The 13,388-nt window shown below is 38.3% G+C and overlaps 1 protein-coding gene across 1 annotated transcript in view; it reads right to left on the bottom strand.

The window, feature by feature from the left end:
* The window catches only part of LOC149075510 (uncharacterized), a 34,871-nt gene extending 23,544 nt beyond the window's left edge, over positions 1-11,327 (bottom strand). Inside the window, exons 1-2 of the mRNA XM_089242875.1 lie at positions 11,094-11,327; positions 5,447-5,663 (exon numbers count right to left, since the gene is read on the bottom strand). Coding sequence (XP_089099001.1) covers positions 5,447-5,663; positions 11,094-11,111 — 235 coding nt within the window. The 5' untranslated portion in view covers positions 11,112-11,327. The remainder of the gene's footprint in view (positions 1-5,446; positions 5,664-11,093) is intronic.
* Positions 11,328-13,388: the final 2,061 nt, after the last annotated feature.

Raw genomic sequence — 13,388 nt, 5'->3', positions numbered from 1 at the left:
TGGTGGGCCGAACACATTCGGACATTGATTCGTAATTAGAATTTTTATACTTAGGAATACAATGGCATTATGTGTGGTATTATTTGAAGCCTCCAGCATTTTCACATTGTCACTTAAAATAAAAAATGAAGCGTACACACAAATTCGAATGAAAATATCATACATCAGCATGTTGTTTAGCCGTACGCACGTATTAATGCATTTACCTCACTTCTAATTAGTTATAATTACCGAAGATTTACTTTTAGATCAAAAAGCCATTTTTTGAAGACATCATGTTCTGACCAAACACCACAGATTTTCCCTTATGCATATGCAAAAGTTTTTAAATATATTTCTATTTGAATTCTCAGAACTATATTTTCCATAAATGCACGAAAAGGAACACCCATTAACAGGGCCGCGATTAGATGCTTGGTCACCCGGGCCAAGCGCGCATTTTGACGCCCCATTGTAATGTTGAAAGAGAGGTGTCAAAATGAAATTTGCGCCCCCTTCAGGTCTAGCGCCCGGGGCACGATATCCACCTGCTCCTCCCCTAGTTGCGGCCATTAAATGATTTATTTTTTTTAAAACCACTGAAATTGAAAATTTCTATACTATTATTTTGAAATCTGCGACAGCCCGGATAGAACCTCTTAGCGGGCCGTAGTTTGCCAATAACTAGCATAGGGCAAGAATGTCCTGTCTTTAGCCTCTTCAAACCTGAGCCAAAACTGGCTATGAGAACTTTTTTCGTGTTTATTGAGTTTGATTTGTGTTAATTGTACGTCAAAATGGCCTTTGAAAAGAAAAAGGAAAAAAAATTAAATTAACTAATTAATTAATTAATTCCGTCTGTCTTATTTATTTGAAAAAAATTTGGGACGATATTTTTTCTCGGACCATTTGAATTGGGCGCAGATGCGTGCACTTCAGGTCTTAACTTGAAAAAAGAATCATTAAGCACCATTTAAAACCGTTAAAAATGGAAGTACACATGCGTGTACCTCTGGAGCAAAGAGGTTAGGAGAATGAGAGCCACTTCATTGATTTGAAAAATGTGTCATCGGCCACTTGATCAAGTGATATGTGACAGCACCACGGCTCATTCAAGTGACCTGTAAACGTGCCGTGGGTCACTTAAGGTCACTGTAAATGTGTCACAGGTCACTCAAGTGTGCCGCAGATCATTCGAGTGATTTATAACTCACGCACGGGTCACTTAGGTGATCTGTAAATGTGCCGCGGAACACTCAAGTGACGGAACAGCGCTGCAGTCACTTCAGTGATCTGTAAATGAGGCGGAGCTCACACACACTCGAATGATCTGCAAGTGTGGCGCGAGTCTTAAGGGGGCCTACAAATGTGCCGTGGGCCACTTGAGTGATGTTTAAATGTCCACGGGTCACCTAAGTACTCCGGAAATGTGCCACTTGGTTCATTTTTATAAAATTATGTTTAGCGTTATTAGCGGTGTAGGCATGATTCCGAGGGCCACATTTGGTCATATTTTGTAAACTTATTAGCCATGAAAAAATAGTACCTTTCTTAGTTACTTTTGTCCATAAGCAATAAAAGGGGTAAAAAAGAAAATTTTATATCAGCCAAAATAATGTATATCCCCTTTTAGAAAATAACTACTAACTAGTACAGGATGAATTATATTCAGAAACATCATAAAACTGGAACTCCTTCTGCCACCTATCAAATAAAAAACACAACTGTTGATGATCCTTCAATTAAAATTAATGAATAAAAATTGACGCATAAAAAAAACAATATCATATGATATTAATAAATATTTTTTGAGCAGTAATTTTTTAAAATTGAATTACCAAGTTTGCTGCAAAACTTTAACAGTTGATGTTTGCATACATTAAAATATTATTAATAATACATTTGCATAATGTTTATAGAAAATAACTTCACCGTTGATACCATATGGACTACTTAGTCAAACTATGTAGAGGATATTAGCTCATAAGAGACATCTCGTCTTATCCTGCGGGAGAGATGTTGAGGTTTCTTAGACCTAAAAACATACTGGCCTGATATGGCCCAATGAATTGGTTTAGTTTTGTAAAAAGTGTAAATAATAACTAATTCTCTCTTCATTGATTGGAGGCATAGTGTTGCATATATACTGAACGCTTACCCATATTTATCGCATTTAATCTTGTATCTACATGTAATCATATATATTGTATTTAATCGCGCAATTCAATAGAATGAACATATATATATATATATACACTCTGTTGTAACCATTAGGTGCAGTATTCCACTTTTTTGTCAATTATTTGCTGAGATAATTGACTGATTAATTTGTAATTGCATATGAAATGCGTTCTTGAATTTTGATACTTCACCTCCTTCGGACATAGCTCTACAAATTTCTGTGATAAGTAAGCCACAACTTACCGAATTCATTTTTTCTAATATGATCTCAATTAATTTGATGTATACGGACTCTCTGAGTACAGCTTGGGTTGTAAATTTTATTATCTTTTATTGACACGCCTCTTATACACATACACTCACACACTCAAACTATCACATACAAACAGTTTCTTAACTTCTTCATCCAGCTCGTACGGAGCAACATCGAACAGGGAAGCTTATGGAAGTCTTAAAGACTCGGTACGCCCTGAGAAAATGTATCTACCTCAGTCAGTCAGTTCATAATCGACAATCGGAATGAAACTGTTTCATTCCTAAATATGACATAGTGGCCTGTGGATTCCGACTGAAATTGGCAAACAGTGCATAACCCCTGAGTCATTTCTTAGCCATCCTGGACTAGTAGTGCGATTTTCGCCATGGTTGTATATTTTATTATTTCTTAAACTACTTAGAGTTTAATATTACCCCACATTGGGTTATTAATCTAGGGAGAAAAGAACGCTTAAGCAGGCAGGAAGTTAATTAAAAAAAACACACGTAAAGAAAGTCACTTCATCAGCCTGTTAAGTCGTTATTCAGTTATAATTAATGGGTTTTTTAAACATTAATAATTCATCATATTGCATATATTACCCATCCACATTTTTAAATCTAGAGTCAACTATATTAGTAAATGCGATTATATCTTATTAATAGAGGTTAGTTATGATTATTTGATTAAATATATATTATCTACAAAAATTTGATATTTTGTAGTTGATCTAATTATTAACACTAGATACAGAAGTTGCTTACATACATTTTTCACAATCCCGGTACCTCCGGTCTTTTCATAACCAGAAAGTGTTTGGGTCTGGAAAAAGCTGATATCTGATCTTTTGGCACAAACATCAACTGTTAAAATTTTGAAACGGGCTTAACAATTTAAGTAGTATTATTGCTCATAAAAAATTTACTAATATCATATTAAATTGGGGTTTTTTTTTCATGAGTCAAAAAACGGTCACCCAATTGCAATCGAATAATCGTAACTGTCGCGCTTTTTATTTGATAGATGGCAGAAGAGGTTCCAGTTTAACGATGTTTTTCATTATACGTAATATATCTTGTACTGTATTGGTGTTTTTTGAAAGGCATATTTTGTAGCTGATAAAATTCTATTTCCACCCGTTTGGTAGTTATAGATAAAAGTAACTAACCACCATTTTTTCGTGGTTAATACGTTTAAGAAATATTGACGCGCGTTTAGAGTCTAGGAATGACTAAGAATGAGAATAGTACTTCTGTATACACAGAATTTCGGCTACGCAGAAAAAAATTCCCTATGTTACATAAGGTAGTATGTAAGGTAGTAAATTTGAGATTCTGCACGGATATCGGAATTCTATGCGCAGGGAAACAGGTCAGTGCAGGTCAAATAAAAGACAGATACAGATACCCCCCTCCCACCCTCCCCATCTGAATGAAAAAAAAGTTAGAGGGCACATTTCATGTAGGAATAAAATTTTTCCTTTCCCCGCGAGAATCTCTGTGCTTTCTCCCCATCCTGGAACCAGCCATCCCCCCCCCCCCATACTGAGATATTTAGTGGGGCCTTCTTCTATAGTGAATTTATAGTGTAAAAAACACCCGACAACTCAGATAAACTCAGGTAAGACTATTCACGCCCCCCCCCCCTATTATGAACTTATAATGCGAAAAACAAAATTGATGATCATAATCTCGGGCTGGAGCTCTGCCAGCCGCAATAGATATGTATACGCCACAGAAAGCAACAGGCCTACAAACAGTACAAATATTCAGTCATTACACTTCACCCTCTCCACTTCTGAAACATAAATGGCAGTACTGAGAAAAAAAAATCATACATAACACTAGACACGCACTTAGACTGCTAAGTACGCACACTTACACTTCCGGGACAACTCACTAGGTAGTAAATTGCTCATATATGGCGATAGACCTGAGTTGTGCTCGGTTTGAAAAAAAAATAGATATGCATATTAAGATCAGAGACCCCTAAGTGGGAAACAGGGAAAAGGGGACCAAGCCGGTCCATTTTTTTGCAATTTACTATATTCATTCATAAAGTCCAGTTTCAATGAGATTTGTATGCCGTTTATGGGTATTACCAATGAAATTTGATTTTCACTTTATCTCAGAAAGTTAATCCCATCTGATCAATTCCAGATTCGGAATCATCGCCGAGAAATCACCATAAAATCACTGAATTATCTCTTTGGCAATGATTTACTATATTTGTTTATAGCTCGCAGTTTCAATGTGATTCGTATTCTGCTTATTGGTATTACTTTTGAAATTTAATTTTCACTTTTTCCTCAAAAAATACAGCCCATCTAACAAAACCAATGCCAGATTCGGAATCAGCGCCCGAAAATTACCGTAACATTCACTGGAATATCTTTTGAAATGATTTACTATATATTTGTGTATGACGCAACAGTTTCAGTGTGATTTGTATGCTCTGCCTATGCATTACTACTGAAATTTAATTTTCACTTTATCTCAAAAACTAGACGCGATGGAATTTTTTGATTATTTTTCCCAGTGATTATCATGAAAAAAAAAACTATAAAAAACACTAATAATTTTTAAGATTTTGTTATCAGAGACCCGTTCAATTTTTTGACCCGTTTTTCTAATTTTTGATTTTTTTAATTAGTGCCCATATTTTGAATTTTCTTTCAAAATTTCCACTACAAATTTTTTTTCACTTTCGATATTTTATATGTAAATAAATAAATTCCTTTAAAAACAATTTTTAAAGTAAATCCAGTGATAATATTTTTCGAACATTTAAAATATTATGTGTGTGGTGTGACTCGGGCACTTATTATTTTAAATTACGTGTAAATTCTTCGGAGATTTGTCCAGCCCTGGGGATAAGAGATATCCGCCGATACTAAGAACTGTGTAAAATATAGTTTCTTTCATCGAATATGTGACTAAACTAAGCAGAAAACACAATAAGGTCAGGAAAAAAAAATTCCCTTCCGTAACATTTGCATATAAATGCTAGAAAAATAGCAGAATACTTTACTGGAGTTGGAGGCGAAATCGAGTTTGTGGAGATCGCTTCTACGTTTGTTGGCAGCGGTTCTTGAAATATAGTCTCCGTCATCGTCGCTGTCAAAGTCATCGTCGTCCATGTCAAAAGAACCGAATCGGTGGGACGAAGAAGATGGCATATCCATTCGTCTCGGCAGATTGTCCAAGGTCAGGGCAACCGCCAAGGTACAATGGAAAAACAGTAAAATCTGAAACAAAAAAAATATGGATGATCTACGTGATAAATGGATAATAAATAAAATACCGCTCAAGGATAAGCACAATTGATAAGTAAGTGATAAGGGGGGGGGGGTGTTCAAGTATTACGTCAGCAAATTTTTAGCCATTTTTGACTCCCTCCCCCCCCGTCCGCAAAAGTCAGCAAAACTCTGACCCCCTCCCCCCTTGTCAGAAAACTTTTGTCAACACTGCCCCCTATCTCCTAACGTATATTGGTGGGATCAGAAACGTACGCGAGAGGGGGCAGCATAGGGGACTCTCATGCACCTCTACCTCAGACAAAATTTATTTTTTTTAAATTGAAATTTCGAAAGAAAATACCTTTTTTTATGTTATTATAATCAATTCCTGTTAATTTCAATGCTATTTGAAGGGTAAGAACTCAAAATTTCTCTTTAAGAAATTCATTGCACCCTTTCAGCCATATATGGCAAACGCGCAAACCAAATGTGGCTCTGAAGGTTATGTGATATGACTTGCCCCCTCAAACCCGATTTTGTAAAAATGAACTAAGCGGCACATTTACAAATCACTTAAATGACCCGTGTCTCAATTCCAGAGCATTTAAGTGGCCCGGGGTACATTTTCAGATCACTGAAGTAGTCCTCAAAGATCACTTTCACATCATATTCATATCATATTCAAAGATCACTTAAGTACCCCTCGACACTGTTCCATAACCACTTGAACGATCCGTGGCACATTTAGAGATCTTTGAGTGACACGTGGCACAGTTTTAGAGCACATAAGCGGCCCCCAGTGCTGTTCTGCATCACTCAAGTTACCCGCGTAATATTCCCAGATTACTTAAGTGATACGTGGCATAATTACGGATCACTTGAGTGATACGTGGCACAGTTCCAGAGCACTTGAGCAGCCCGGACACATTTCCAGAGCACTTGAGCGGCCCGGACACATTTCCAGAGCACTTGAAGGATCCGCGAGCCATTTAGAGGTCACTAAAGTGGCTCTGTAGGGGACTTATCAATAGGGAGAATGTTAGTTTAGGTGACTATCCAAAGTTTTTTTTCCGTTTTTGGTGCACCGAATGAGATGCCATTAAGAATATTTCATATTTTCAAAAAGGGTGGTTGATGACGTAAGCATCATCCAAATCCCCACTTGTCATCAAAACTCAGCGAATCGGAAAGCCCCCCCCTCCCCCCATCGATGTTGACGTAATACTTGAATGACCCCTAATAACGAGGAGAAAAAAATCCCATCTCCCCCCCCCCTCCGCTTTCTATACACACACATAAAACAATTAAAAAAATCAATTCAAGGTCTTTAATTTGAAAATAAAATTGTTTCCCCGAATAGGAAAATGTCACCAAAATTTTTAAATTTGAAAAAGAGGAAAAAAAATACAATTTATGTACTTTTTTCCCCACGTTCTATGTTGAAGCTTCGATTTCTTTAGTCACTCATGCAATAATTATGATTTTAGCTTTTCCAGTGTATAAGCCGCACTTTGAGATATGATTTAAAAACAAATACATGTTTGTGTGTGCGTGTGTTTTTCTGTGTGAGCTCTATTTTCGGCTCACAGCTAATGCATTTAATTAAAATTTTAATCCGGGAATGGTGATATACAGGGTGACACATAAACTCATAAATAATTTAAAAATTCGTGAAAATTGAAGGAATTCGTATATTTGAACGTGGTTCGCAAAAAAAAAAAAAAAGCTATTACCACGAAAGGGGATTTTTTTTTTTTTGGAACAAAACAATTTAGTTAAAATTTCTATTGATAGACGGCACCGCACGAAAATCCGGCAAAAGTGATTGTTCCTGAACCTTTCTTCTATTTCTTCTGCACCCGAAACGTTCGTAAAGCTTCGGCCGGCGATTTATGACGTGCGGTAAAAAAATTTCATCAGTAGTGCTTTGTCCACCAATGTCAACATCAAAATGAAAACTTCATGTAAGTGCAACGGGAAAATTCAGAAATGGGCTGTTAATAGTACACCCTGCATTTTATAGGACTATAAGTTGAATATTTCCGGGAATTTGCTCTAGTGCAGTGCCCTCTATCGACTAACATTTGAAATTATTTTTTCTATACCGAAAAAATCCCCCCTCCCCAGTGAGAATTACCTACTCTCAAATCTCATTCAAATGTATGAATTTCTTCAACTTTATTATGAACTTTTAAACTACGTATTTACGAATTTATTGGACACCCCCCCCCCCCCCCCGTACGCGTTCGTTTCTTGTCATTGCGTTAACAGTATAGCGGAGCTTTTCTGTAGTTTTCAAACTTGTGTCCATAGATTGCTGTGGTTTGCGTCCAGGTGTTATCCACCGCTCAAACTTCTCATAAATTTTGTCAATCGCTCATAAAAACTTGAGTAAAAAAAAACTCACAAAATTTTTTTACCACAAAAGCTCACAAAAACTTGTTTGAAGTATTCTGCTTTAGGACACCATGACTGATTCAAGAACTCCCGAGACATTCATTGAACTTCAAAAAAGCTTTCAATTGTTTTGCAACAGAAAATTTTAGTGAATCTATAATTTATTTTGTGAGTTTTTAAAACTTTTATATGGAATCTTGAACCAGGTCAGCATTCGATGTCAACGTCAAAACAACCTATGGATCCCGCATATCAACAGTAGACTGTTCAAGCTGGTAGGGAAATCTGTCATGGTATGGAACGTGTGTAGTTGGCATAATATGGGACTCCTGCTAAGGATACATACAACTTTGAATAGTGACCAGTACGCAAACATCCTTTCTAATGACTTACACCCATTCATATCCTGTATGCATTCCGACGGGCTTGGACAATTCCAACATACCATGTGACACCATACACGTCGGGAGTCGCTATATCGAGTGGTTTCAGGAATAATCCTCTGACTTCAACATCCTCCCTAGGCTACCTGAAACCCCAGACATAAACATTACTGAGCACATATGGGATACCCTGAAACGTCCTGTACAAAATCACCTCCCACTATTATGGAATTGTGGACTGCCATAAGAGAATCATGGTGTGAATAGCCTTCAGGATATCTTCACACATTAATGGAGTGCATGCCACATCGTGTTGCAGCAGTTCCGAGTGCTCGGCGAGGACATATATGATATTAGGTGGGTGCACCAGTTTTTCTGGCACTTCAGTGTACAGTCAGCCCTTGGTATTCGCGGTTTTCATATTCGTGGTCTCTTTCCCAGTTTTCTGGAAAACACCGTTGCAGTGCCAATTCTCGTATCGGAACAAAATACTGAATAAATTTTTCCGCGTTGAATAAACGTTTTAAAAACCACTGCGCTGAAGATTTTTTCTAGTGCTTGAGTACACTATATGCCTTTTAACTCAACATACAAATACAAATACAACGCCACAACAGGCAAAATGCCCAACGAGGTGGCTGAGAAAAAGATGCCCATAAAAATATGGATGCCATATATTTCAAAAATACAGCAACCCAATTAAAAATGCAATTAACAAAAATTATGAACAATATACACATGATAAAATATTATACAATGCCCATAAAGAATACTTATGGTTGTCTTATTCTAATGTAACATTCAGCTACTCGATCGCATGCGAACATTTATGGCTCTCTATACACATGACTCAATGACGGGCAATTGAAGATGCAAATGCAAAAAACGTCTAAAAGTCACGGATGAATTTCACCGATGCCATTAGTGTCAATGCATCAAGTGATCATCGCATTTTCCACTATGTGGAAAAACTTTTGACTACAATGTGTGACATCCATTTCTACGGAGCCAGTCAAAGAAATTGTGAAAGACATTGTCACGTTAGCAGAGAGGGTGGATGGAAAAGCGTTCAATGATGTGGACATAGAAGAAAATTGGAGAATTACTTAACATCAATTCAGAAATCGACAAGGGAGAGATTAATCGAACTCACTGCTCCTGAAACCAAAGCGATTCTGTATGATGATCAAGAACAAAAAGTGGATGGCAAGTTCATTCATTATAACGCAACAGAGCGCAAGGGCTTCACCAAGGGCCAATTTCAAATCGGCAATGGATCGTTTCCGTGGCATAAACCAATCTATGATGCGTTCATCACAAGTAGGAAGATTGGAAGAAGAAAGCCTTGTAACCATAACTCTTTCTTTCTTTCGAACCGAACATGGTCCAGGCTCTATTGGCTTCAGCCAAATTTAGCCATTATCCCGTTGGAAGTTACCATACTCTAACAAATTATCTGAAATGAAGCAGCGACTAAAAAACATTACAATATTCCTTCAAAAAACATTGCCGAAAATCACTGAATGCCCCTTCTATGACTGTCCCACAAACCAGATATAAACGAGATGTCTAAAAAAAACATAAAAGTTTAAGTAGGGTTTTTGTTGTCCGCGGATTTTACGTATTCGCGGTTACCCCCACACCCCGGAACCTAACCCTTGCGAATACCGAGACGACTGTATAACACTATAATTAAAATAATTTTGAAATCCTAAGAAATGTCATTTTCAGTAAATCGTTACCTCCTACCTAGCACCCTACATAGTCTCGCAGCCTGAAAACGATAACTCACAGGAAAAAAAAATTTAGTTAAACCTTATCTCTCTCTCTTAAAAAAAAAATCGAAGGGAAAAAAAAATTGATAACATTATCCGAAGTCTCAATAACTACAAACGAACTATTTTTTTCCATGTTATGATATTGGTTCGTTCCGTTCTTTACAAAAGTGATAACAATACCAGAATGATAACATTTCATCTGTGATTCTAATAAGTGGCGTCGAATGTAATACTATAATCGAAGGGGAGAGAAAAGATATACTATATAATAAAATATATTTTAATTCTTGTCTGGAAAATGTTCGTCTTAGCAGCACCGCAGCCCTGGCCTTCGTCTTATTGGCACAAAGGGTCCGTGGAACGCAAAAGAACCCACCTTTATTAAGTTATCATTTCTCTGCCCATCTCCAAACTAATTTCACATGCCTTCCATAAAATTTATGGACCGAATTTAAACACCTTAAATTCACTAACTGATTAAGTGAGAGTCTCCTTGAAAAGATGAACATTTACATTTCGATATTCCTACTTGTTCCTATACATTCATTTCTTAAAGAAAAATGTTTCGTGGATCTGTAAACGTGTACACATTAAATCGCATCATTTCCTAAATAATTATAAATTTCTGCTCGCTAGTTTGTATTGGTATTTTCGAAATACAATCATGGATAAAAAGAGAAAACGAAGAGGACACGCGTTGAAACTGTTCAATGTCCGTCAAGGACGTGAGACAAACACCTACGCGATTCCGGGTCCATCCATCCATCCCTCCTGTTGTAAATCGGATTATCGGTACCGTTGGATTATACGGTACGGGAATCACCGGGTGACTCAAGTATTTTTTTTTATAAGGGAGGGATAATTGAACATTCAAAACTCACCAGTTCCTGGATTTTCATGGTGTTTCTTCACCTCACGGGACCATAAATCAAACAAGACGAGATGGTCGTAAGTATGCACTCAAACACACGCACACATACACTGAGAGAGAGAGAGATAGTAATGAGAGAGATTGTGAAAGTAAATATATGTTTTTCTTGTTTTTTTTCCCGGAAAAGATGACCGTCTTAGAAGCGCAGCAGCCCTGAAAAAACTAGACGAAGGTGTCCCAGAGATGGATCAATATTAGATGCAGTGGCGCGATCAGTACGCATGCGCCAGAACCGTCCTCCTAGCAACCCGCAGCAAAGTTATTAACATTAGAAAAGCGCCTTCGACGACTGCCTGTTGAAAATTAATAAATACCGTTGGGACGGGCCTGGAGAGATGTTCTAAGGCATCCCCTTATTGCCTCTCAAAACTTCTCATCAACTCCGATGATGACGTCGGCGAAATCAATTTCGACAACTTCCGAGCACTTATTTGGATTCCAATTCGAACCCAGTTAATGCCCACGCCACCAACACCGTTATGCCATCGACATAATGTCTAATTATATGTCTTTATAAGCAGTGTTTCCTCAATAACCATTTACACGGTCGATGACCTATCACGGAAGGTACTGAGTGATCCCTTGGCCCCCAAAAAGGTGCTGACGGACCCCGTGGTCCCTAAAAGGGTGGGATGAAAAAAACTTCGGTCCTGGGGATCGGGACGATTCTTATCACATTTGTTTTTGTGTTTTTACATTACTACTCAGGGCCGGATCTAGAGGGGGGCAGTAGGGGGCAACTTCCCGGCTGCCCGGGTGGCTAAATTTTAACCCGGGGAGGGCAGTTTTATGTGGAAACAAAGAACACCGTTACAAAATCATCGAAATTTAAAGTTGGGGGGGGGGCGGCAAAATAATGTTTGCCCTGGACAGCAAAAATTCTAGCTACAACCCTTGAGATATTCGTTTCTTCTGTAGTCTAGGGCGTTCACCGGAAAGTGAAAGGGCGTGGTTCGATTCCCCGCAGGGGCAGTTGAATTTTCTCTATTTCCAAAAAAAAATATATCTTCGCATCAGCCAGCTGTTAAAAATCTTTGTATGGATAGCGGAGAGTGACGTCATCCTCGAATAGGTACACTCCTGAATGTGTGTTCTGAGTTGTACCTTATCATCTTCAGTTCAAAATATATGATGGCAGTATATATTCAAAATATAATTCAGATGGCAGCACCAGCAAGAAACTGAAACAGGCACACAACACTGCCAACATACGCTAGCGGGGCGCCACACACTCGAGCACACAATTCCTGGGTATATCAATTCGTTAGAAATTCCTTAGAGGAATGAGTACGAGCTGTTTGTACGGTCAAGTAGTAGTAGTAGAAGTCTCTACTGGCAAGATTTGAAGCGTCCGGTTTTTACTAAATTTCCCATTCATCAAAATGTTAACTTAAGCTTGTAATTGATTGACAGGGTTGGAGGAAAAAACATGGTCGAGTGTGGGGAAAAAAGCACGAGATATCTCTGGGTTACCGAAATGTAAAGCCTTAGGTCGGTCGTCCACTGGAACCGACAACATACGGCAAGTTACGCGAGCGGCAACAGCCGACATTAAGTCCGACGACAAAGGGCGTCTGACGTCGTCTACGGAAAGAGGCCTTTACACGGTCGCACATAATTTGGGATACGTTTACAGAAATTAGGAAGGCAAGTCTGGTTGAAATATCTATTTGGTAACTAAAAAGTCAATATGTCGAAGGACTGGGTGTATTCTACGGCCTATTGAATTCCTGCAACCTTGCAACCTTTTTTGAATGTTTCGAATTCCATAAACAATCTTTTGATAACCACTGTTTAAAGCCAGGGCCACAGCCTGATCCAATACCCATTCACAAATACTTGCTTCTAATGTTTGCTTTTCCCCTTCTGCAATGAAGCAGCGACATACGCTGAATACACATCACCCTAACCTGGTCCAATGTTCCTTGGCGAACATTTGTTTCCAGAACAATTTAATACGCCAATGCGTGTTGTGACTGTTTTCGTACTTCGACCAATGTGTGGCCGCCAGAAGGTGTGGAAGATTGGGGAAGGAAGGCAACTACTTTAACTTGGGTTGGACGCTGCAAGGTCCTGGTCATTCTTTCCGACCAGACTGTCAATACCTTCCAGCTTCCAACATTTAACGATCACGTGCCAATGGTGGGGCGGAGACACTACTCACCCATGACCAGCTTTGAAACGTATTGGGTCAGGCTGAACACGAGTGTGGCGTCGGCCTAAAATCATTGGAAATCTCCCTGTG

The sequence above is a fragment of the Pholcus phalangioides genome, unplaced genomic scaffold, assembly GCF_987345545.1.
Source record: "Pholcus phalangioides strain wild (caught in Gottingen) unplaced genomic scaffold, Ppha-v1.0 ptg000015l_1, whole genome shotgun sequence".
NCBI lineage: Eukaryota > Metazoa > Arthropoda > Arachnida > Araneae > Pholcidae > Pholcus > Pholcus phalangioides.
The sequence above is the reverse complement of the archived record's forward strand: the minus strand, read 5'-3'. Positions and strand labels throughout refer to the sequence as shown.